The sequence below is a fragment of the Somniosus microcephalus genome, unplaced genomic scaffold (assembly GCF_052327205.1).
Source record: "Somniosus microcephalus isolate GS21.2 unplaced genomic scaffold, FLI_Smic_1.0 unresolved_chr4, whole genome shotgun sequence".
Taxonomy (NCBI): Eukaryota; Metazoa; Chordata; class Chondrichthyes; order Squaliformes; family Somniosidae; genus Somniosus; species Somniosus microcephalus.
In genome coordinates this window covers 39,134,646-39,156,723 of record NW_028225182.1, presented here as the reverse complement: position 1 = coordinate 39,156,723, position 22,078 = coordinate 39,134,646, and the positions used below count along the sequence as shown (strand labels likewise).

The following is a 22,078-nucleotide window of genomic DNA, read 5'->3' as shown; positions in this document are numbered from 1 at the left end:
CTGGTGCTGTCACTGGCACCGTCGCAGTTCATACAGTCTACAGCACAGAAACAGGCCATTCGGCCCAACTGGTCCATGCTTGTGTTTATGCTCCACACGAGCCTCCTCCCACCCCTGCTTCATCTCATAGAAACATAGAAGATAGGAGCAGGAGTAGGCCATTCCGCCCCTCGAGCCTGCTCCGCCATTCAATGCGATCATGGCTGATCATCCAAATTCAGTACCCGGTCCCTGCTTTCTCCCCATATCCCTTGATCCCTTTAGCCTTAAGAAATATATCCAATTCCTTCTTGAATATATTTAATGAATTGGCCTCTACTGCCCTGTGTGGTAGAGAATTCCACAGGTTCACCACTCCCTGGGTGAAGAAATTCCTCCTCATTTCTGTCCTTATCCTTAGACTGTGACCCCTGGTTCTGGATTCCCGCCATCGGGAACATTCTTCCTGCATCTAGTCTGTCCAGTCCTGTCAGAATTTTATAAGTTTCAATGAGATCCCCTCTCATTCTTCTAAACTCCAGCGAGTACAAGCCCAATCGACCCAATCTCTCCTCATACGTCATTCCTGCCATCCCAGGTATCAGCCTGGTGAATCTTCACTGAACTCCCTCCATGGCAAGAACATCCTTCCTCAGATAAGGCGGCCTCAGATCTCACCCCATCAACATATCCTTCTAATCCTTTCTCCCTCACGTGCTTATCTAGCTTCCCCTTAAATGCATCAAAACAACTCCTTTTAATCCTCCAAGGGCTGAAGTATTTTTTTTGTTTTACTCTGTAGAAAACAAACATTTTCCATTACAGTCTCGGCTATAGGGAGAGCCAACGAGTTGTTTTTAAAAAAAATCTCTCTCATGGTAACAGAAGGAGAAAAAAAAAACCTGTGAAAGAAAGAAAGGCTTCCATTTCTCCAGCACCCTCTCACATCCTCAAGATGTCCCAAAGCGCTTTACAACCAATGAAGTACTTTTTGAAGTGTAATGTGGGAAACGCGGCAGCCAATTTGCGCACAGCAAGCTCCCACAAACAGCAATGTGATAATGACCAGATAATCCGTTTCAGTGATGTTGGTTGAGGGATCAATATTGGCCCCAGGACACCGGGGAGAACTCTCCTGCTCTTCTTCGAAATAGTTCCACCGGATCTTTTGCGTCCATCTGTGAGGACAGATGTGGGCCTCGGTTTAACGTCTCATCTGAAAGACGGCACCTCCGACAGTGCAGCACTGGCACTGGGGGTGTCAGCCTGGATTTTTGTGCTCGAGTCCCTGGAGGGGGGCTTGAACCCACGACCTTTTGACTCAAGAGGCGAGAGTGCGACCCACTGGGCCACGGCATGGCATGAACACAAACCTGGGCAGTTAACTTCCTCTCAAGCTCGTACCTTTTTGATGCTGGCCCCTCCTTTACCGATAATGTTCTTGTGGAACTGCTTGAAGATCGCGACAGAGACAGAGTAACTGTTCTCAATCTGGGGAGTGCAAGGATCAAAAAAACAGCTCGGTGATCAAAAAAGTTCATTACAGGAAACTTTCGTTTAACCGGAGGTTAAATGTCCGGAAAGCTCTATCTACCAGCAAAATTCAGGAGCCGTTTCCTATAAGTTTTTTTACTTCTGGTTGCTTTTTTTTCCAGTCAGGCTCTGCAAGGTCTAGCTGAAGCTGTTGCTTAGCTACAGAGACGCTTTTAAGCTGCGGCCGACTGTTTTGAAGCTGTTGCTAAGCAACAGGGTTTGTTGATTCACACGGAGCTCAAAAGCTCCGTATGTTTTAACATTAGCGCTGGTTTCTACGGTAGTTTTGATGGTACGGCACCAGCTCGGTCCCGTCAGTGCCGGATACCAGAAAGTTTCCTGTAATTACTATGCAAGGTGCAAAGTTTCACGAACTCACACTGGCAGATAGCGCTGTTTTAGAAGGACTGAAGTGCTATGTCACGTATATTAGAGTGAATCGTTATTCTGTACAACACTTGTATCTACACAGCGTCGTTAATGTTGCAAAATGTCCCACTGTGCTTCACAGGAGCGATTATCAAACAAAATATGAAACCCAGCCACATAAGGAGATGTTAGGACAGATGAGCAAAAGCTTGGTTAAAGAGGTCGGTTTTAAGAAGCATCTTAAAGAGGATGAGAGAGCTCTGGAGAGGTTTAAGGGAGGGGACTCCAGAGCTTAGGGCCTTGGCAGCTGAAGGCACGGCCACCAATGGTGGAGCGATTAAAATCGGGAATGCTCAAGAGGGCAGAATTAGAGGAGCGCAGAGATCTCAGGGGGGTTGTGGGGCTGGAGGAAATTACAGAGATAGCGAGGGGGCAAGGCCATGGAGGGATTTGAAAATAAGGATGAGAATTTTTAAATCGAGGCGCTGCTTAACCGGGAGCCAATGTAGGACAGCGAGCACAGGGGTGATGGGCGAACGGGACGTGGTGCGAGTTAGGACGCGGGCAGCCGAGTTTTGGATGACCTCGAGTTTACGCAGGGTGGAATGTGGGAGGCCGGCCAGGAGTGCGTTGGAATAGTCAAGTCTAGAGGTAACAAAGGCATGGATGAGGGTTTCAGCAGCAGATGAGCTGAGGGAAGGGGCGGAGACGGGCGATGGTACGGGGGTGGAAATAGGCGGTCTTAGTTATGGCGCGGATATGTGGTCGGGAGCTCATTTCGGGATCAAATGTGACACCAAGGTTGCGAGCAGTCTGTTCGGCTTCAGACAGATGTGCAGAAAGAAGCGGGGTTAATGTTTCCGGTCGGTAACTCTGTTTCTCTCTCCACAGATGCTGCCTGACCTGCCGAGTATTTCCAGCATTTTCTGTTTTTAATTCAGTCTTGCATCTGCAGTCTTTTGATTTTGCGTTAGTATTCTGTTGCTTAAGCGGAGCTAGGACACTCTACGGCCACAAAGCCTAATTGTTGTTAAGTAAACAGAGCCTCGATACAGTGAAGAGTTTAATTAGGTCGGGCGGGGGATCTCTGTGGGCTGGAAAATGCTTGTACGTTTCAGGCTGTAGGTCAGAAGCATCCAAGATTAAGTGGTTGGCTTCCTTCCTCTTTCTCCAAGGTTGTTTTGCCATCTGTAACAAAAGTGTTACGTCTGGAGTGTGACAAACTTCACAAGATGTCCGTGCCGCAAATGTCCTCACTTGGTACGCCAGTGGACCTGGCGGAAGTTAGATGGGCTGGGGCGGGGGGAATTGGAAAATTGGGTCTTTTTCCGAGTGGCAGGCAGTGACTAATGGGGTACCGCAGGGATCGGTCCTTGGGCCCCAGCTATTCACAATATATATTAATGATCTAGACAAGGGAACTAGATGTAATATCTCCAAATTTGCAGACGACACAAAGCTGGGTGGGCGTGTGTGCTGTGAGGAGGATGCCGAGAAACTCCAGGATGATTTGGACAGGTTGGGTGATTGGGCAGAAGCATGGCAGATGCAGTATAACGTGGATAAATGCGAGGTTATCCACTTTAGTGGCAAAAACAGGAAGGCAGATTATTATCTGAATGGCAATAGATTGGGAGAAGGGGGAGTGCAACGAGACCTGGGTGTCCTTGTGCACCAGTCGCTGAAGGTAAGCATGCAGGTGCAGCAGGCGGTTAAGAAGGCAAATGGTATGTTGGCCTTCGTAGCGAGAGGATTCGAGGACAGGAACAAGGATGTCTTGCTGCAGTTGTACAGGGCCTTGGTGAGACCACATCTTGAGTATTGTGTGCAGTTTTGGTCGCCTTATCTGAGGAAGGATGTTCTTGCCATGGAAGGAGTTCAGCGAAGATTCACCAGGCTGATACCTGGGATGGCAGGAATGACGTATGAGGAGAGATTGGGTCGATTGGGCTTGTAGTCACTGGAGTTTAGAAAAATGAGAGGGGATCTCATCGAAACTTACAAAATTCTGACAGGACTGGACAGACTGGATGCAGGAAGGATGTTCCCGATGGTCGGGGAGTCCAGAACCAGGGGTCATAGTCTAAGGATAAGGGGTAGGCCTTTTAGGACAGAAATGCACAGGAATTTCTTCACCCAGAGAGTGGTGAACCTGTGGAATTCTCTACCACAGAAGGCAGTAGAGGCCAATTCATTAAATATATTCAAGAAGGAGTTGGATATATTTCTTAAGGCTAAAGGGATCAAGGGGTATGGGGAGAAAGCAGGGACCGGTTACTGAATTTGGATGATCAGCCATGATCGCATTGAATGGCGGAGCAGGCTCGAGGGGCCGAATGGCCTACTCCTGCTCCTACCTTCTATGTTTCTACGAGCTGTTCTGTCGGCACTCCATGCCCAACGCCACTTCCAGCCAAAGTGACGTTGGACATATAATACATGTGTCCAAATGCGGATGTGGATATGGCAGTAACCCGTCATATTGTGTATTTCCCATCATTGCCGCTTCAGCAGCGCTGGGCACAGAGGATGTCTGTTTGTCCCTGGCCTCAGGTGTTGTTAAAGGCCTTGGGGGGGCGGGGGGGGGGCAGCGGGGGGGTGAGGGTTAAATTCTCTAGCTGGCCCTTGTCCCTGAAGCAATCAATCGCACTGCAATCAATTAGGTAAACTGGCGTACTTAAAAACGAGCCACAGAGGTTTCCCTCCCTGCCCCGCCCCATTTTGGGCATGGTCATCTCCCTACAGAAAACAGCCCTGGAAACCGCCCTAATTACGTGACTGGCCACGACCGCGGTAAATCGGCCGGGGGTGGGGGGCGGTCAGGGTCGCAACCACTGGAAAGTCCCGCCCCGCCGCACTTCTGCCGCCAGAGCGAGACCGTAGAAATTTTGGAGTCGTGTTTTTTACACGAGTTAATATATTTGAAAAGTTAAATGAGTTTAATAGCTTCATCTCCCTCTGTGCACAAGAATCTGGCATAGGCATGGATACATTCGCCTCAATGCCTGTCTGCGCAGATGTTCATGTAGATGTTAAGTGGGTGGGTGCAGTGAGGTTGCTGAGGGATTGAAGCCAATTGTGCAAAGTACCTTCAGGGTGTGGAGAGTCCTGAAAAATCCACTGTACAGGTTTTCATGCTTGGAATCCACAACACGCTGTAGGGAAGTTCCTGCCCTTCTCCACAGCACGGTGGGGAAGGGCAGGGCGTGTTTGTGGCGGGGCGGGGGGTAGTGCAGGGTGTGTGTGTGTGGGGGGGGAGGAGGGCAGGGGGCTGTGGAGGGATGCGGGGCGGTAGTTTGAGGGGACGGGGGGGTGAGGGGTTTGCACCATATGCACTACAGGTAGACTATCCTTTATCCGAACTTCCGAAAACCGAAAACCTCTAAAAACCGAAAGTTTTTTCGTTCAGCGTAAGTCGTGCGCACGACATGACCAAAGAGTGGCGCGCGACTTACGCTGAGCAGGGCAGAGGGTCACAGAGTTCCCTCCTGGGTAGGAGATTGCAGGCCGAGCCGGGCAGTGTGAAGGAGATACCAGGAGAGTGAACCCAACAATACAGCGGCCCGTCCGATATTCGTTTCTCCACCCCCCCCGACCCGACCCAAACCGCGGCCCGTCCGATATTCTTTTCTCCCCCCCCCCCGACCCGACCCAAACCGCGGCCCGTCCGATATTCTTTTCTCCCCCCCCCCCCGACCCGACCCAAACCGCGGCCCGTCCGATATTCTTTTCTCCCCCCCCACCCCGACCCGACCCGAACCGTCCGATATTCTTTTCTACCCCCCCCGACCCGACCCGAACCGCGGCCCGTCCGATATTCTTTTCTCCCCCCCCCCCCCGACCCGACCCCCCTCGACCTGAACCGCGGCCCGTCCGATATTCTTTTCTCCCCCCCGACCCGGCCCGACCCGATTTGCGGGCCAGCTTAGTAGGAGTCAGCCGATATCCGGCTTTCCAGAGAAGCAGGAAGGGGAATGAGACACGGAACAGTCGCAAGAGGTAGTCTGAACTTTTAAAATTTATATTAAATACAAATTTCCCAGTCTTATAATAATACCTTCTGAAATCCGAAAAATTCCGAAAACCGAAACTCAGCTGGTCCCAAGGCTTTCGGATAAGGGATAGTGTACCTGTAGTACAACTCTGGCCAACAGGGTAAATCATACATGCAGCTTTTACATGGGAACAAACACACCAGACACTACAGAATTATACAACAGAGGGGTGTTCAGGCTGGCGCTCCACGCCACTTACCAAGTCAGCTATGACTTTCTGAAGGAACTTGCCACACTTCTCCACCTCGTTCTTTGGGCCACGCAGCTGAACAATGTCACTTTTCTGCGCTGGGTCCGGGAAGTTGATGATCACCTGGATCGAGAAAAAGGTTAAGATCGTTTTTTTGAAGGCTCAAAAGACCAGCATCTTTTGTTAAGGTGGGAACAGTCAACGCAAGAACATAGGAACAGGAGGAGGCCATTCAGCCCCTCGAGCCTCTTACATAGGAACAGGAAGAGGCCATTCAGCCCCTTGAGCCTGTTACATAGGAACAGGAGGAGGCCATTCAGCCCCTCGAGCCTGTTACACAGGAACAGGATCAGGTCAGTCAGCCCCTCAAGCCTGTTACATAGAAACAGGAGGAGGCCATTTAGCCCCTTGAGCCTGTTGCACAGGAACAGGAGGAGGCCATTCAGCCCCTTGAGCCTGTTACATAGGAACAGGTGTAGGCCATTCAGCCCCTCGAGCCTGTAATATCGGAACAGGAGGAGGCCATTCAGCCCCTCGAGCCTGTTACAGAGGAACAAGATCAGGTCAGTCAGGCCCTCGAGCCTGTTACATAGGAACAGGAGGAGGCCATTCAGCCCCTCGAGCCTGTTACATTAGGATCAGGAGCAGGCCATTCAGCCCCTCGAGCCTGTTACAGAGGAACAGGATCAGGCCATTCAGCCCCTTGAGCCTGTTACACAGGAACAGGAGGAGGCCATTTAGCCCCTCGAGCCTGTTACACAGGAACAGGAGGAGGCCATTTAGCCCCTCGAGCCAGTTACATAGGAACAGGTGTAGGCCATTCAGTCCCTCGAGCCTGTTACATTAGGAACAGGTGTAGGCCATTCAGCTCCTCGAGCCTGTTACATAGGAACAGGAGCAGGCCATTCAGCCCCTCGAGCCTGTTACATAGGAACAGGAGCAGGCCATTCAGCCCCTCGAGTCAGTTACATAGGAACAGGTGTAGGCCATTCAGCCCCTCGAGCCTGTTACATAGGAACAGGAGCAGGCCATTCAGCCCCTCGAGCCTGTTACATAGGAACAGGAGCAGGCCATTCAGCCCCTCGAGTCAGTTACATAGGAACAGGAGCAGGCCATTCAGCCCCTTGAGCCTGTTACACAGGAACAGGAGGAGGCCATTCAGCCCCTCAAGCCTGTTACATAGGAACAGGAGGAGGCCATTCAGCCCCTCGAGCTTGTTACATAGGAACAGGAGGAGGCCATTCAGCCCCTCGAGCCTGTTAAATAGGAACAGGAGGAGCCCATTCAGCCGCTCGAGCCTGTTCCGCCATTCAATCAGATCATGGCTGATCTATATCTTAAGTCCATCTACCAGCCTTGGTTCCGTATCCCTTAATACACCCTTCCCTAACAAAAATCTATCAATCTCAATTTTGAAATTTTCAATTGATCCTCAGCCTCAACAGCATTTTGGGGGAGAGAGTTCCAGATTTCCACTACCCTTTGTGTGAAGAAGTGCTTACTGACATCACCCCTGAACGGCCTGGCTCTAATTTTAAGGTTGTGCCCCCTTGTTCTGGACTCCCCCCACCAGAGGGTATAGTTTCTCTCTATCCACCCTATCAACTCCTTTAATCACCTTAAACACCTCAATTAGATCACCTCTTAATCTTCTATGCTCGAGGTAATACAATCTTTGGGCTCGAATTTCCCAGGGCCGTGGAGGCGGGTTTGGAGGCGGGAGTGGGGTGTTAAAATTGCAGAATCGGGGGGCACGAACTCTTCCCGCCCCCAACCCGCCCCCATGCCCGTTTCCCAGGAGGCGGGTACCCGACCTGTGCTGGGAGCCGCCTCCCCGAGGCGGGAAGGGGATTAGTGCCAATTAACTGCCTGTTAACAGGTAGTTAACAGGCAGTTTTTGGCCTAATCCCTATTTTTAGCCCTGAAGTGTGGGCTGCCCGACGGCGCCAAACCACGGCAAGTTAGCGAGGCGGTCCGTCGGGCTGAAGGGCTTGGAGGGGTCGAGATGTCCGGTGTTCAGGTGAGTGATGGGTGCATGAGTGCAGAGGTAAGTGTGTTTGGTGTGTGTAAAGTGTTTAAATAAGTTTTACTTACCTTTACTTACTAATGCAGGCTTCCTTCCTTCAGGTCTCGGGAGTCCCTCATCTCACCAGCACAGAAAGCAGAATGGCCGCGAGCTGTGAAAGTTGCAGCATTCAGCTTTCTGTTCTGGAGAGATCTCTAACTGAGTCTGTGGAGAAGGACTCAAGTTAGAAGTCAGATTGTCAGTGTTTGACAGCTTCACAGAGCTGTCAAACGCTGATATTTCATCTGTCAAAAGCTCTTGACAGATGAAATGTCAATCCCTGACGTCACCTGTAACTGGGTGTCCCTTAATTGGCCTGCTGAGCCCTCTGGGCGGGCTTAACAAGGTCAATCAAAGGGAAAATTGCATGGGTTGGCCACAAATCGATGGAGGCGGGACTACAACCCCGAAAGGTGGGAGTCCCGCCTCCATCACGTCCCCATTGACAAAATCCAGCCCTTAGTCTCTGCGGGTTAGAACTCAGTGAGGACGCTCGATGGCTGCTGGTCGGGATTCACCAGACTTTGTTCTGGGTCTCGGGCGCAGACAGGTAGACATTGCCCCAATTGGAGAAGCCGGGGTTGTTCTCCTTAGAGCAGAGATGGTTAAGGGGAGATTTAATGGAGGTGTTCAAAATCATGAGGAGTTGTGATAGAGTAGATAGGGAGAAACTGTTTCCACCAGCAGGAGGGTCGGTAACCAGAGGGCACAGATTTAAGATAACTGGCAAAGGAACCAGGGAGGAGATATGGCGAAGTTTTTGTTACGCAGCGAGTTTCCACTGATGGGTGAGATTAGAACTAGGGGGCATAATCTTAGAATAAGGGGCTGCCCTTTCAAAACTGAGATGAGGAGAAACTTCTTCACTCAGAGGGTAGTAAATCTATGGAATTTGCCACCCCAGAGAGCTGTGGAAGCTGCGACATTAAATAAATTTAAAATGGAGATAGACATTTTCCTAGCAGATAAGGGAATTAGGGGTTATGGGGAGAGGGCAGGGAAGTGGACGTGAGTCTAGGTTCTCCTTCTGTGCTGTATCATTCTACGGATCAGCCCTCCACAGGGGGCAGGGCAAAGTGTATTTACCTCAGGGAATTTGTCGCGAACTTCTTTGATCTTCTCTCCCTTCTGGCCAATGATGGATCGATGCAAGCGTTGCTCAATGATCAGATCTTTGGTGCGTTCATTTTCCTTGCAACAATAAAGAAAGACAAACGTGCGGAAGGAAACATTATTAACAGCGACACAAAAGTTAAGAGAAAGTGCTTCTGCTGCTTGTCAGACAGACATTCCCCTTGGCATGATATCCTGATTGCCCTCTCTCAGCTGGCTCATAGACAACCCCCATTTTTGAATGGTGCTCCCAGATCATTGTCAGCCTGCACCTGTATAGGGGGTAGTTGTCCCAAGTATTCATCGATCAAGTCCTTGATTCGGATGAGACAAAATCACTTGAAGATCAGTGCACAAGCAACTGAATCACTGCTATCTCCCACAGACTTACAGCTACCTAACCTATTTATTTACTGTTGTATAAGGGAGCAACATTAAGAATGGGAGTTGGCCATTCAGCCCCTCGGGCCTGTTCCGCCATTCAATTAGATCATGGCTGATCTGAATCTCAAGCCCATTTTCTCGGCTTTGCTCCATATCCCTTGATACCCTCACCTAACAAAGCTCTATCGATCTCAATTTTGAAAGCTTCAATTGACCCCTAGCATCCACAGCCTTTTGGAGGAGAGTTCCAGATTTCCACCACCCTTTGTGTGAAAGTGTTTCCTTAATTCACTCCTGAATGGCCTAGTTTGATTCGATCGCTCCTCCGCCGTGTCAGACGTGGCTGAATGGGTAGCACTCTCGCCTCCGAGTCAGAAGGTTGTGGGTTCAAGTCCCACTCCAGAGACTTGAGCACAAAAATCTAGCCTGACACTCCCAGTGTAGTACTGAGGGAGTGCCGCACTGTCGGAGGTGCCGTCTTTCGGAGGAGACGTTAAACCGAGGCCCCGTCAGCTCTCTCTGGAGGATGTAAAAGATCCCATGGCACTATTTTGAAGAAGAGCAAGGGAGTTCTCCCCGGTGTCCTGGTCAATATTTATCCCTCAATATCACTAAAATACAGATGATCACATTGTTGTTTGTGGGATGGTGTGGAGATGTCGGTGTTGGACTGGGGTGAACAAATGTAAGAAGTCACACAACACCAGGTTATAGTCCAACAGCTTTATTTGAAATCACAAGCTTTCGGAGCGCTGCTCCTTCATCAGGTGAAGTGGAGAGATGCATATAGGCACAGCATATATAGTCAGAGGACACTGCCAGATGATTACAGGTAATCTTTCTAACTGCCCTTTCTGACTATATATGCTGTGCCTATATGCATCTCTTCACTTCACCTGACGAAAGAGCAGCGCTCCAAAAGCTTGTGATTTCAAATAAAGCTGTTGGACTATAACCTGCTGTTGTGTGACTTCTTACATTTGTTTGTGGGAGCTTGCTGTGCGCAAATTGGCAGCCATGTTCCCTACATTACAACAGCGACTACACTTCAAAAGTACTTCATTGGCTGTAAAGCGCTTTGCAACCTCATGAGGTTGTGGCAGGTGCTATATAAATGCAAGCCTTTCTTTTTCTTCCAATCCTCTATACTCAAGGGAATACAAGCCAAGATTTTGCAACAAGGTGACCCCCACCCCCCGCCACTCACTTTCCTTCCAAAAAGTCTGAACGAATGATCTATGACCAATGTGTAAGATGTCCCATCAGTCACCAGTGTGTGGGAGTTTGATTTTAACATGCACCGCCTGTCCAACACACTGCCACGCCATGAGGAGAGGGGCTTGTGGAGTATGAAAGAAAAGACTTGCATTTACACAGCAGCTTTCACGACCTCAGGACGGCCCAAAGCGCTTTACAGCCAATGAAGTACTTTTTGAAGTGTAGTCACTGTTGTAATGTAGGAAACGCGGCAGCCAATTTGCGCACAGCAAGCTCCCACAAACAGCAATATGATAATGAGCAGATCAGCTGTATTTTTGTTATGTTGGTTGAGGGATAAATATTAGCCCAGGACACCAGAGATAACTCCCCTGCTCTTCTTTGAAATAGTGCCAGGGGATCTTTTACGTTCACCTGAGAGAATAGACGGGGCCTCGGTTTAAGGGATTCAATATCGAGTTCAACAATTTCAGATCATAACCTCGGCCCCTATCATATTTTTATATATTTTTCTTAATCCACACTTTTGGTTTGTGCCTTTTCCTTTTTCTCTCTCCCACATGGCAGCTGTCTCTCATTCTGCCAGAACACTTCACACTTCATCTCGAGCCATCCTTTGTTTCTTTACCTGTCCTATTACCATCTCGTCTCGCCTTGATTATCTCTTAATGTCTCTTCACCTCTCAGACCTCCCCTTTGTTCTTTCATCCCCTCCCCCATTTCCCAGCCCCCAAACTGGCCTTTTTAATCTGTTTCATTTCCTGCTTTTTTTCTCAGTTCTGACGAAGGGTCATTGACCTGAAACGTTGACTCTGTTTCTCTCTCCACGGATGTTGCCCTGGCCTGCTGAGTTTTTCCAGCGTTTTCCTGTTGTTACCTCGGTTTAACATCACATCGGAAAGACGGCACCTCCGACAGTGCAGCACTCGCTCAGCACTGCACTGGAGTGTCAGTCTAGCTTTATGTGCTCAAGTCCCTGGAGTGGGGACTTGAACCCACAACCTTCTGACTCAGAGGCAAGAGTGCTACCCACTGAGCCACGGCTGACACACCGAGTACGTGATGGGGCAAGTGAGGCCTGGGGAGCCTGAAAGAGGAGGGCAGGAGATGAGATCCTGAGAGAGGGGAGTGAGAGATGGGGAGCGAGGAGCACGATACAAAGAGTAACAGGAGCCTGAGAGAAGAGAGCAAGGGTGGGGCGGGGGGGAATTGAAGAAGGGGAGCAGGGGATACAAACCTTGAGAAAGGGGAGTGGGAAACCAGGAGCCTGAAGAAGGTGAGAGGGAGATGGCATGCCTAAGAGGAGGCCAGCTGCCCGAGAGAAGAGAGCAGGAGATGGGACGAGAGAGGAAAGAGCAGCCGGAGATAGGAAAGGGAAGCTGGGGATAGAAATCCCGAGAAAGGGAAGTGGGAAGCCAGGAACCTAAGGGAATGGAACCGGAGACCAGGAAAGTGAGTCAGCTGGCCAGGAGCCTGAGAGAGGTGTAAGCAAAGATAGGCTTGTAGGGTATTTAGAGGGATTAGGCATTGAAAGGGTTAAATGACTCAGGCTTCGGATGGTGCTGCTGTCCTGTTCGATGAATTGCTTTTTGACTGACTGCTGCAGGCACAGGATAGCTAATGGCTAAAAGTGGTTTAAAAAAAAGGCCTGCATTTCTCTAGCGCCTTTCACAACCTGAGGATGTCCCAAAGCGCTTTACAGCCAATGAAGCACTTTTGAAGTGTAGTCACTGTTGTAATGTAGGAAACGCGACAGCCAATTGCACACAGCAAGTAATACCCTACTAAAACCCTGCACATGGGTGTCCAGGGAATAAAGGGACAGTCAGGGATTGGTGGAGATTTGATGAGAAACGTCGGAGAGAGAGAGAGAGAGACATGCAGAGAGAGAGAGAGGGGAAATGGAAGGAAGTGAATGAGAAGAGGCTTTAGTAGAAGGCTAAAGAGACGGCACCAGGGAAGGTGAACGACAACAAGAGCGGAGGGAACGGGATCATGACTTCTACCCAAAGAACAATGGGGTAATATAATTCTCAATTATACATTGTAAACTACTGCTTAAATACTGTAATGTATTCATTCTTACTTGTGTCAAAGTCATAACTCTTACTTGCCTGGGTGAGTGCAGCTCCAACAACACTCAAGAAGCTCGACACCATCCAGGACAAAGCAGCCCGCTTGATTGGCACCCCATCCACCACCTTAAACATTCACTCCCTCCACCACCGGCGCACCGTGGCTGCAGTGTGTACCGTCTACAAGATGCACTGCAGCAACTCGCCAAGGCTTCTTCGGCAGCACCTCCCAAACCCGCGACCTCTACCACCTAGGACGACAAGGGCAGCAGGCGCATGGGAACACCACCACTTCCAAGTTCCCCTCCAAGTCACACACCATCCTGACTTGGAAATATATCAGCCGTTCCTTCATCGTCGCTGGGTCAAAATCCTGGAACTCCCTCCCTAACAGCACTGTGGGAGCGCCTTCACCACACGGACTGCAGCGGTTCAAGGTGGCTCACCACCACCTTCTCGAGGGCAATTAGGGATGGGCAATAAATGCTGGCTTTGCCAGCAACGCCCACATCCCGTGAATGAATTTTTTTTAAATGGTGTCAGCGTCAAACAGCTGAACAGAGAGCAAGAGTTGACTACAGAAGGGAGCGGCACTGGGGGCCTCAGAATGGACAGGAGGACGGGTAACTGCACTCCTCAGAGAGTGTTACAGTACCGTGCAACAAAATGATGCGCGTGTAAGGCTTTCAACCCCCCTCCCCAGTGACCTAAGTTTCTAGTCTTACATTTAAGTATATACAGTAATGATCCGATAACATAATGCATAGGAACAGGAGGAGGCCATTCAGCCCCTCGAGCCCATTCCACTGTTCAATGAGATCACGGCTGATCTGCGACCTAACTCCATATGTGGCCCATATCCCTCAATATCTTTGGTTAACAGAAAGCTATCAATCCCAGACTTAAAATTAACAATTGATCTAGCCTCAATTGCCATTTGCAGAAGAGAGTTCCAAACTTCTACCTCCCTTTGTGTGTAGAGGTGTTTCCTAATTTCACTCCTGAAAGGTCTGGCTCTAATCTTTAGACTATGTCCCCTAGTCCTGGACTCCCCAACCAGCGGAAATAGTTTCTCTCTATCTACCCAATCTGTTCCTCTTAATATCATGAAAACTTCGATCAGATCACCCCTTAACAGTCTAAATTCTAGGGAATACAACCCTAAATGCAGTAGGAAGTTGATGTGACAGAAGTAGAGAACCACAATTACCATCCTGACCGTCATCTCAAGTAGCTCCTTCTTAGCCAGTTGTACACCCTGCGGTTCTCCTTCGATCCGAATCAGATGGCTCTTCTCACTATCTGGCGGGATGCGCACTGACACTTTGTACTGCTCCTTGATACGATTTACTGAAAGGGGAGAGGGGGGTGGTGGGGGGGAGGTGGAAAAAGGCAAAAGCAAAGCGTTTTTCAAAGTCAAGTTGTTACGGCAGGTTTTTTTTTTAACACCAGAAGTGGCGGTGGGGGGAGAATTTTCCTGCCTGAGGTGAGGTTTGATCAGTTGGGACACACAAGAGTTATTATATATTAAAAAAAAGGAGCAAAGGGGTGATGGTAAAACTGTAGGTTAGAATATTAGGGTTTTCACATGCAGTCAGAGCACATCAGAAAATCGCAGGCGTGCCGCACAAGATTTTCCAGTATCTGTTGGTTGTGTGAAGTCCCAGCAGCAGTTGCATGGGGCCTTGAAAGATTTGCTGCACGGTGCACAGCTAAGGGAAACCTAAGTGGCAATCATGCATAACTAAGGGAAACACAAGTGGCTATCGTGCACAAGTGAGGGAAACCTAAGCGGCTATCATGCACAACGGAGGGAATCGAAAGCAGCCATCAGAACAGCTAAGACATTAATGGAGACAGGATAGTAGACAGCTGCGGCAGCAAATGGCAGAAGCTTTTTCAGCTATGCTGGCGTGGGTTCAGGGGACCATTAAAGTCTGTACAGGGCCATTGAAAGAAGCCTTAGGGCATGGACTCCCAAGGTATGGCACAGTGGTGTTTAGTGATTACTTCATATCAGTCTTCACTCCTGTGGATGGTGCTCAACTACCAGCTATGGGTTGCGCTGTGGGTAAGAAAATTGTAAATATTAAAATAGCCAAGGATATCATATTAGGACAGAGAAAGGAACCTTAAAATAGATCGGGCAGCTGGTCCAGAAGACATCTACCCAAAAGGGTGATTAACGAGATGGGACATGTGCTGCGCAAGCCCCTTGCCCATGTCTGTAACAGCTCGCTGGAGTCTGGGATTGTTCCCTTGCAGTTTCAAAAAGGGTGACGAGTCAAATCCAGGGGGCTGCAGGCCTGTTAGTCTGACGTCAGTTATTGGCAAGATAAAGCTTGAAGGGATCGTAAGAGATGGTCTTTATGATCACCTGATAGAGAAGGAGCTATCAGAGACACTCAACGCGGCTTCTGGGTAAGAAGATCATGTCTTACTAATTTGCTGGAATCTTTTGAAGCAGTTACTAGGTGAGTGGATGCGGGTATATCCCAGTCGACATTTCCAGTAAGGTACCTCACAATAGGAATCTGTGGAACTCGCGGGAAGTTGCTACACTGGATGAAGAATTGGCTGCATTCACGTGGGCAGAAAGTTGTTATATTTACGGGCTATGGATGCACTTGGAGGCCAGTTACCAGTAATCGATGTTAGGGCCGTTCCTTTTTGACCATCTTCATAAATGGCCTGGGATATAGGTGGTTGGGGGAATGGTCGGCAAGTTCGCAAATGAGCCGAGAATTTGTGCACAGCTTAGGCGTGTGGAGGAGAATAAGTATCTGCAAAAACAGAGGTAGATGCCCTGGGAGAATGGGCAAAACTCTGGCAAATGGTATTTAACCCAGCTAAGCGCAGTATTAGGCATGTACACCAGGTATTCTTAGGGGGGGAAAATTCAGCTGCTTCGCGCCTCCCGTTAGGGGCGCTAATGGGACACAAAGCAACTAGTGCCCGGGCGCGGCGCCGCTAACAACTCCCGCGAAATTCAGCGGGAGGTTAGCGCCGGCGGTAGCTGGTAGCGCTGCGTCTCCAGTGATGCCGTCATCACCGTGTGCATCGACCCTCTCGCGCCCCGGCCGCAAACTTGGCTCGAGGCCCCGGACCTACCGCCGGACGATATGTCCGACAGGGTCAGGGGGGCATTTTTGCAGCCGGGGTGGCGCAAGTTAAAGGGCAGGTGCCGGGCGGCCTTTTTTTTGGGCCGCCTGCCCCCTCTGGCCTCCTCCTGTGGGGTGCCGGCCGTGATCCGTCAGCCCAGCACTCCTCTTGAGTGCCGGGCTCTTTGCCGGCACCCCGCTCCCCGGTGGCCCGGCGGCGCCCCAGTGCCCGTTGCGCTAGTCCCCTCTCCTTTAATCAGGGGGAGGGAGGCCTGCAGTACCGCGGCGCTACGTGCTGGCGCGCATGGCGCTGCTGCACGTAGCGCCGCGATATTCAATGGGAACGCCCCAAGAGTGAGGGGGAACGCTTCCAGTAGTGCCCCGCTTCCTGCTTGGGGCGCTACCATTGAATTTCGGGTGCGGGGCACTACTTTCTCGGGGCGCTAAAAGTAGCGCCCCAGCAAAGTTATCGCCCCAAAAGGGGCGCGAGCCAATTTCCCCCCCCTTACACTTTATATGGAGCAGAACTGAAATCGTTTGAGAAAAGGATCTGTGTTACAGTTCATAATTCTCTAAAGCTTCATGACCAACGTCGTAGTCAAAGCTTAGGGTTTATATTAACAGAGACTATTCAATATAAATCAAAGCACACCATTTTGTTCTTGTACACGACCTTGGTTTGACCACATTTAGAATTCTACACAGGATTACGCAGGATATACAGCCCAGAAACAGGCCATTCGGCCCAACCAGTCCATGCCGGCGTTTATGCTCCACTCGAGCCTCCTCCTGTCTTTCCTCATCTACCTCTATCAGCGTAACCCTCGATTCCCTTCTCCCTCAGATGTTTGTCCAGCCTCCCCTTAAATGCATCGATACTATTCGCTTCAACCACTCCCTGTGGTAGCGAGTTCCACATTCTCACCACTCTCTGGGTAAAGAAGTTTCTCCTGAATTCCCTATTGGATTTCTTGGTGACTATCTTATATTGATGGCCTCTAGTTTTGCTCTTCCCCACAAGTGGAAACACTCTCTCTGTATCCACTCTATCAAAATTTTTCATAATTTTTAAGGCCTCTATTAGGTCACCCCTCAGCCCTCTCTTTTCAAGAGAAAAGAGACCCAGCCTGTTCATCCTTTCCTGATATGTATACCCTTGCATTTCTGGTATCATCCTTGTAAACCTTTTTTGCACCCTCTCCAGTGCCTCTATATCCTTTTTATAATATGGCGACCAGAACTGTACGCAGTGCTCCAAGTGTGGTCTAACCAAGGTTCGATACAGGTTTAGCATAACTTCCCTACATTTTCAATTCTGTAAATACTGCATCCAGTTTTGGTTCTCTCATATGTTGGGTGGTGTAGAGTACCTTTGGAACGATTCAGAGAAGGGCCACAAGAATTCAAAAAAGAACCTTAGTCACTCAAAGAGACGTAAAAAGCTGAGTCCATTCACTTTGGAGATGGACAGATTTCGGGATGACCTGATATAAATGTCTATATAATAGTTAAAGGGCTCAATTGTGTTTCTAATGATAGATTATTTCAATTTGAGGAAGACCAGGGGGGTCATGCGTACAGGAAACTTTGTGTTATCCGGAGGCTAAATGTCCGGCAAGCTCGAGCCACCGGCAAAAATCAGGAGCCGTTTCGTTAGGTTTTTTTTCTTTTCGTTGCTTTTTTTTCACCAGTCAGGCTCTGCAAGGTCTCGCTGAAGCTGTTGCTAAGCTACAGAGACGCTTGCAAGGTACGGCCGACTGTTTAGAAGCTGTTAACAGGGTTTGTTGCCAGATACGGAGCTCAAAATCTCCGTATGTTTCAACATTAGCGCTGGTTTGTCCGGCAGTTTTGATCTAACGGCAACAGCTCGGTCCTGTCGGTGCCGGATAGCACAAAGTTTCCTGTATACGCTGCGCAAGGGTAGGGCTGGGTTCAATGTTAGGCGGTTCATCTTTTCCCAGAGGGGATGGTAGACCTATGGAACAGGTTGCCGACTCGTGCGTTGAGTGCTGACTCCGGGTGCCTTCGAAAAGAGAGCTGGACCAGTTCCTGGGTTGGGGCGGAGATCACGTCTTATGAAAGGCAGGTGAAGTACCAGGTAAGCATGGTCAACGTGGTCTCCTGGAGCGGTTTCGGCTGCCTAAAGGGGGGTCAGAGAGAAATTCTCCAGATTTTTTCCCCTCTAATTGGCCGTGGGGGTTTCTCTCCCAGAAGATCACATGGCTCTTGGTGAGTCGGGGGGTAATCCTGAAGCCCCAGGCATCACGACGGTGTAGGGACAGGCTTGACTGACCAGATGGTCTTTGCCTGCCCGTCATTTATCGTATGTTCAGTCTGGGCGCCCTACTTTAGGAAGGGATGTCAAGCCTATGGAGAGAGTGCGGAATACATTCACCATAGAGGCTCCCAGGGATGAGGGGCTTTAGTTATGAGGAGAGATTAGGGGGGGGGATCCTTTCAAAAGAACAAAAGTTAAGAGGAGATCTGACAGAGGTGTTCACAAACTTATGAGAGCTTTTGATAATGTGAATCGGGGAAAAAACTATTTCCACTGCTCGCTGAGTGGGGAATTAAGAGGACATCAATTTACGATCATCATGAAAGGAATGAAGGGAGAGGTTAGGAGAATTTGATTTAATTTTGAAGAGGGCCGTTACGTGATAGAAACGCCCTACCAGAAAGCAGGGCCATTTTAAAGGGAAGCAGATAAATATTTGGGAACGATAAATTGAAGAGTACAGAGGGAGGCCAGGAGAACGGGACTAAGTGGGGTATAGCTCTTTCGGAGAGCCGGCGCAGGCCCGATGGGCCGAATAGCCTCTTTATGTGCTGTGAAATTCTACGCTAAGATGCCAACGGGGAGAGGGAGAGGAATATCCCTCAGCCTTGTGCTGGGCACGCAGGGAGACACTTACTATTTGTTCCATTTTTTCCTATTAGATGACGGTGGAACTTCTGCTCGACCGTGATTTCCGTGTAGTCCATGCGACTCAACTGAAAGGCAAAAGCAAAGAGGTCACTCGCCAGATCCTCCACCGATGGCCCCGCTCTGTGCGAAGCCCGGCCTTGGGGAAGGGACGCAGGGCGCCAAGGCTGAAAAGAGTCAAGAGTTATTTTGATGGCCCCAGTAGCTTGGATTTTGTGAGGCTGAATGAGGAAGGGATGATCGAGGGAGGTTAAGGGGCTCCACAGCACCAGGGGTAGGCTGGGTTCGGAGAGCAGGTGGAGCGACGAGTCTTGGCTTCATCATAGTGACGAAGGCGAGGAGAGGAGCCAGAGCGTGTCGGAGGGTGGACTTTTTTTTTGAGATCAGGAGCAAGAGAGGAAAAGTTCAGGGGGGAAAACTTGACAATAGCGGCGCCGGCAAAATGGAGGGGGAACGAGAATGGTGGCATTAGAGGGCGAGAAAGGAGAGGGCGCCTCAATCAAGCGTGCAACGGAAGGAGTTTGGTTCGAGGCTCCATTGGGCTGAGTTCCGCACGTGAAAGTAAAACTGGAGGCCGGGCACTGGCTGTGGGCTGGGAGCAGTCGAACCCAGTCTGCATTTGTAGCTGCAGAAACATGTGGCAACAGGGAGGAACAAAGGCATTAAAACAGGAATAAAGTGGGTGCCTGATCTGCACCAGGGTGTACATATTCCCCCCCAGTGGCCTAGTAAGTGCCCTGTCTGGTACAGCAACAAGCAAGAGTATTGCGGGTTACAGAACCAAGGCAGTTAGATGGAATTAAGGCATAGCTCAGCCATAATCGAATGGAATCATGTTCGAGTATTGATGCATTTAAGGGGAAGCTAGATAAGCACATGAGGGAGAAAGGAATAGAAGGATATGCTGATAGGGTTGAGATGAAGAGGGGTGGGAGGAGGCTCGTGTGGAGCATAAACACCGGCATGGACCAGTAGGGCCGAATGGCCTGTTTCTGCGCTGTAAATTCGATGTAATGGCGGAACAGGCTTGAGGTGGGTGAATGGCCTCCTCCTGTTCCTAAGCCGTGCAGACCAGCCGGTGGCAGCCGAGGCAGCACAATCGGCCTCAACGCCTTTGGTCTATGAATGGAAAGATCAGCCCATCCTCATGGAAAGTTACACACGTGTCGGATACTGACGCGCAGGGGCGGAATTTCCTTGGCGGCCCCTCCAGGGTCTCGCAGTGGCTCCATCGGGTATCCGGCGGAACGGCTCGGGAAAAGGTCGGGACCCAGACATAGCGGGTCCCGACCTTAGTAGGAACATTTTGGTTTGCTTTGTATGGGGAATAGATTCCGCCCGCCCAGTCTTGTAAGGGGTTTGGAGTGGGTGGGGGGGGGGGTGGTGGAGGGAGCAGGGACTCCCTACTCTGGGAGTTCCCACTTCCCCTGCCCATAGGCCAGTACGTCAAGTCAGACTCCAGAAGGGAGGGAGTGGGCTCCATCTGGGGGTGAAGGGGTCGAAGAAATCAGCCCGGGTCGCCAAAGATCAGGGGAATTCTTTCGTTTGAAGTGTTTTTCAATCAGCCTCCTCACACTGGGGTGGGGGGGGGGCGGAGGGGGGCGTCAAGGGCGGAATTGCATGGGGTCTCGGGTTCCTCCCCCCACCCATCAGCAGAGGGCAAGTGGGGAACCGCTGGCACTACGCAAAGTTAGGCTCCTGCTCCTGATATACCTATCAATTCGTCCAATGAAAAGCGACGAGTTAGGAAAGTAACTATAGGTTTTTATTGACTAAATAACAGAGCCCACCCTCATGGGTGATCGGATCCAACAAGGAGGAATACCAGCCAGTCGACTACCTTTATACCTGGGCAGGTAGGTGGAGCCATGGGCGGAGTCAGTGATGGTCAGCCCAGGTATAACAGCGTGACAAGAGGCAACCTCGTATAGTGATACAACAGTGAGAACAGTGAGAACAATATAACAGTGATAACTATAGTGTAACGATAGTGAACGATAAAAGTGGTTTACCACAGCTCCCCACTTGACCCGCAAGCAGGGTCGGCTCTGGAAGACATCGTCAAGCGCAATCCTGACGTAACCGCCAGGATCGGATCCCACGCGATTCGTAGGTCTTGCCTGTGAAGAAAGGGCAAGATATGGAGCGCAGGGGGTGGGGGAGGTGGCGGGATTGTCAGTGCTTTTAAGGGAGAAAAGTGATAAGATACTGACCAGGTCATTGATGATGTCCTGGATCTGGCGTTGAGCAACCTCCACCTCCTCTGTTGGACCCTCCAGTGTGATCTTCTCATCCCCGTCTGTGAACTCGATGTGAACCTACACCAGGCGGGGCATATAACCCAGAGACACACGTTACTTGTGTAACTACAGGAATAAAAGACGAGGGGATACATTCTGACGCCCCGCGGTAGAATTCTGAGAGGTTAGATCCACCTCGTTCTGTGCTTGGGGGTGTTGGGTGATCTGAGCACAGCAGATACAGGAAAGTCAGCCAGGCTCCCTTACAGGGGCAGGCTCCGTCCTCATATCCTGCCCGTCAAAAAGACCAGCCACTTCCACCTCCACATGTCTGCCCTTGTCTCAGCCCATCTGCTGCTGAAACCCTCATTCCATGCTTCCGTTACCGCCAGACTCGAGTATTCCAACGCTTTCCTGGCCAGCCTCCCACCTACCACCCTCTGTAAACTTGATCTCATCCAGAACTCTGCTGCCCCCTTTCCTAACTCGCACCGAGTCCCGTTCACCCATTACACCTTGGCTCCCGGTCCGGCAACGCCTCGAATTTAAAATTCTCATCCTCGTGTTCAAATCCCTCCATGGCCTCGCCCCCCCAGTCAAAACTGCCCAATGCATTACCGGCACCCGGCTACCGACCATAGAGCACATATACCAGAAACGCTGTATACGGAGGTCACGGACCATCATCAAAGACCCTACCCACCCCAGCCACAGTCTGTGCGCCCTCCTGCCATCTGGGAGACGCTACAGATGCATTCGCACCCGAACGACCAGATTTAGGAACAGCTTCTTTCCCAGGGCTGTCATCCTCCTGAACTCCACAAATAAAC

General features: G+C 50.3%; 1 protein-coding gene across 5 annotated transcripts in view; it reads right to left on the bottom strand.

Moving 5' to 3' along the window:
• hdlbpb (high density lipoprotein binding protein b) overlaps positions 1-22,078 on the bottom strand; it is a 180,824-nt gene that overhangs the window by 81,976 nt on the left and 76,770 nt on the right. For all 5 annotated transcript variants that reach the window (XM_085977349.1, XM_085977348.1, XM_085977352.1 and 2 more), the window contains 6 exons: positions 21,222-21,326; positions 18,998-19,076; positions 14,192-14,331; positions 9,278-9,382; positions 6,136-6,249; positions 1,384-1,470 (listed from right to left, as the gene is read on the bottom strand). In XM_085977349.1, the coding sequence (XP_085833475.1) occupies positions 1,384-1,470; positions 6,136-6,249; positions 9,278-9,382; positions 14,192-14,331; positions 18,998-19,076; positions 21,222-21,326 (630 nt within the window). The remainder of the gene's footprint in view (positions 1-1,383; positions 1,471-6,135; positions 6,250-9,277; positions 9,383-14,191; positions 14,332-18,997; positions 19,077-21,221; positions 21,327-22,078) is intronic.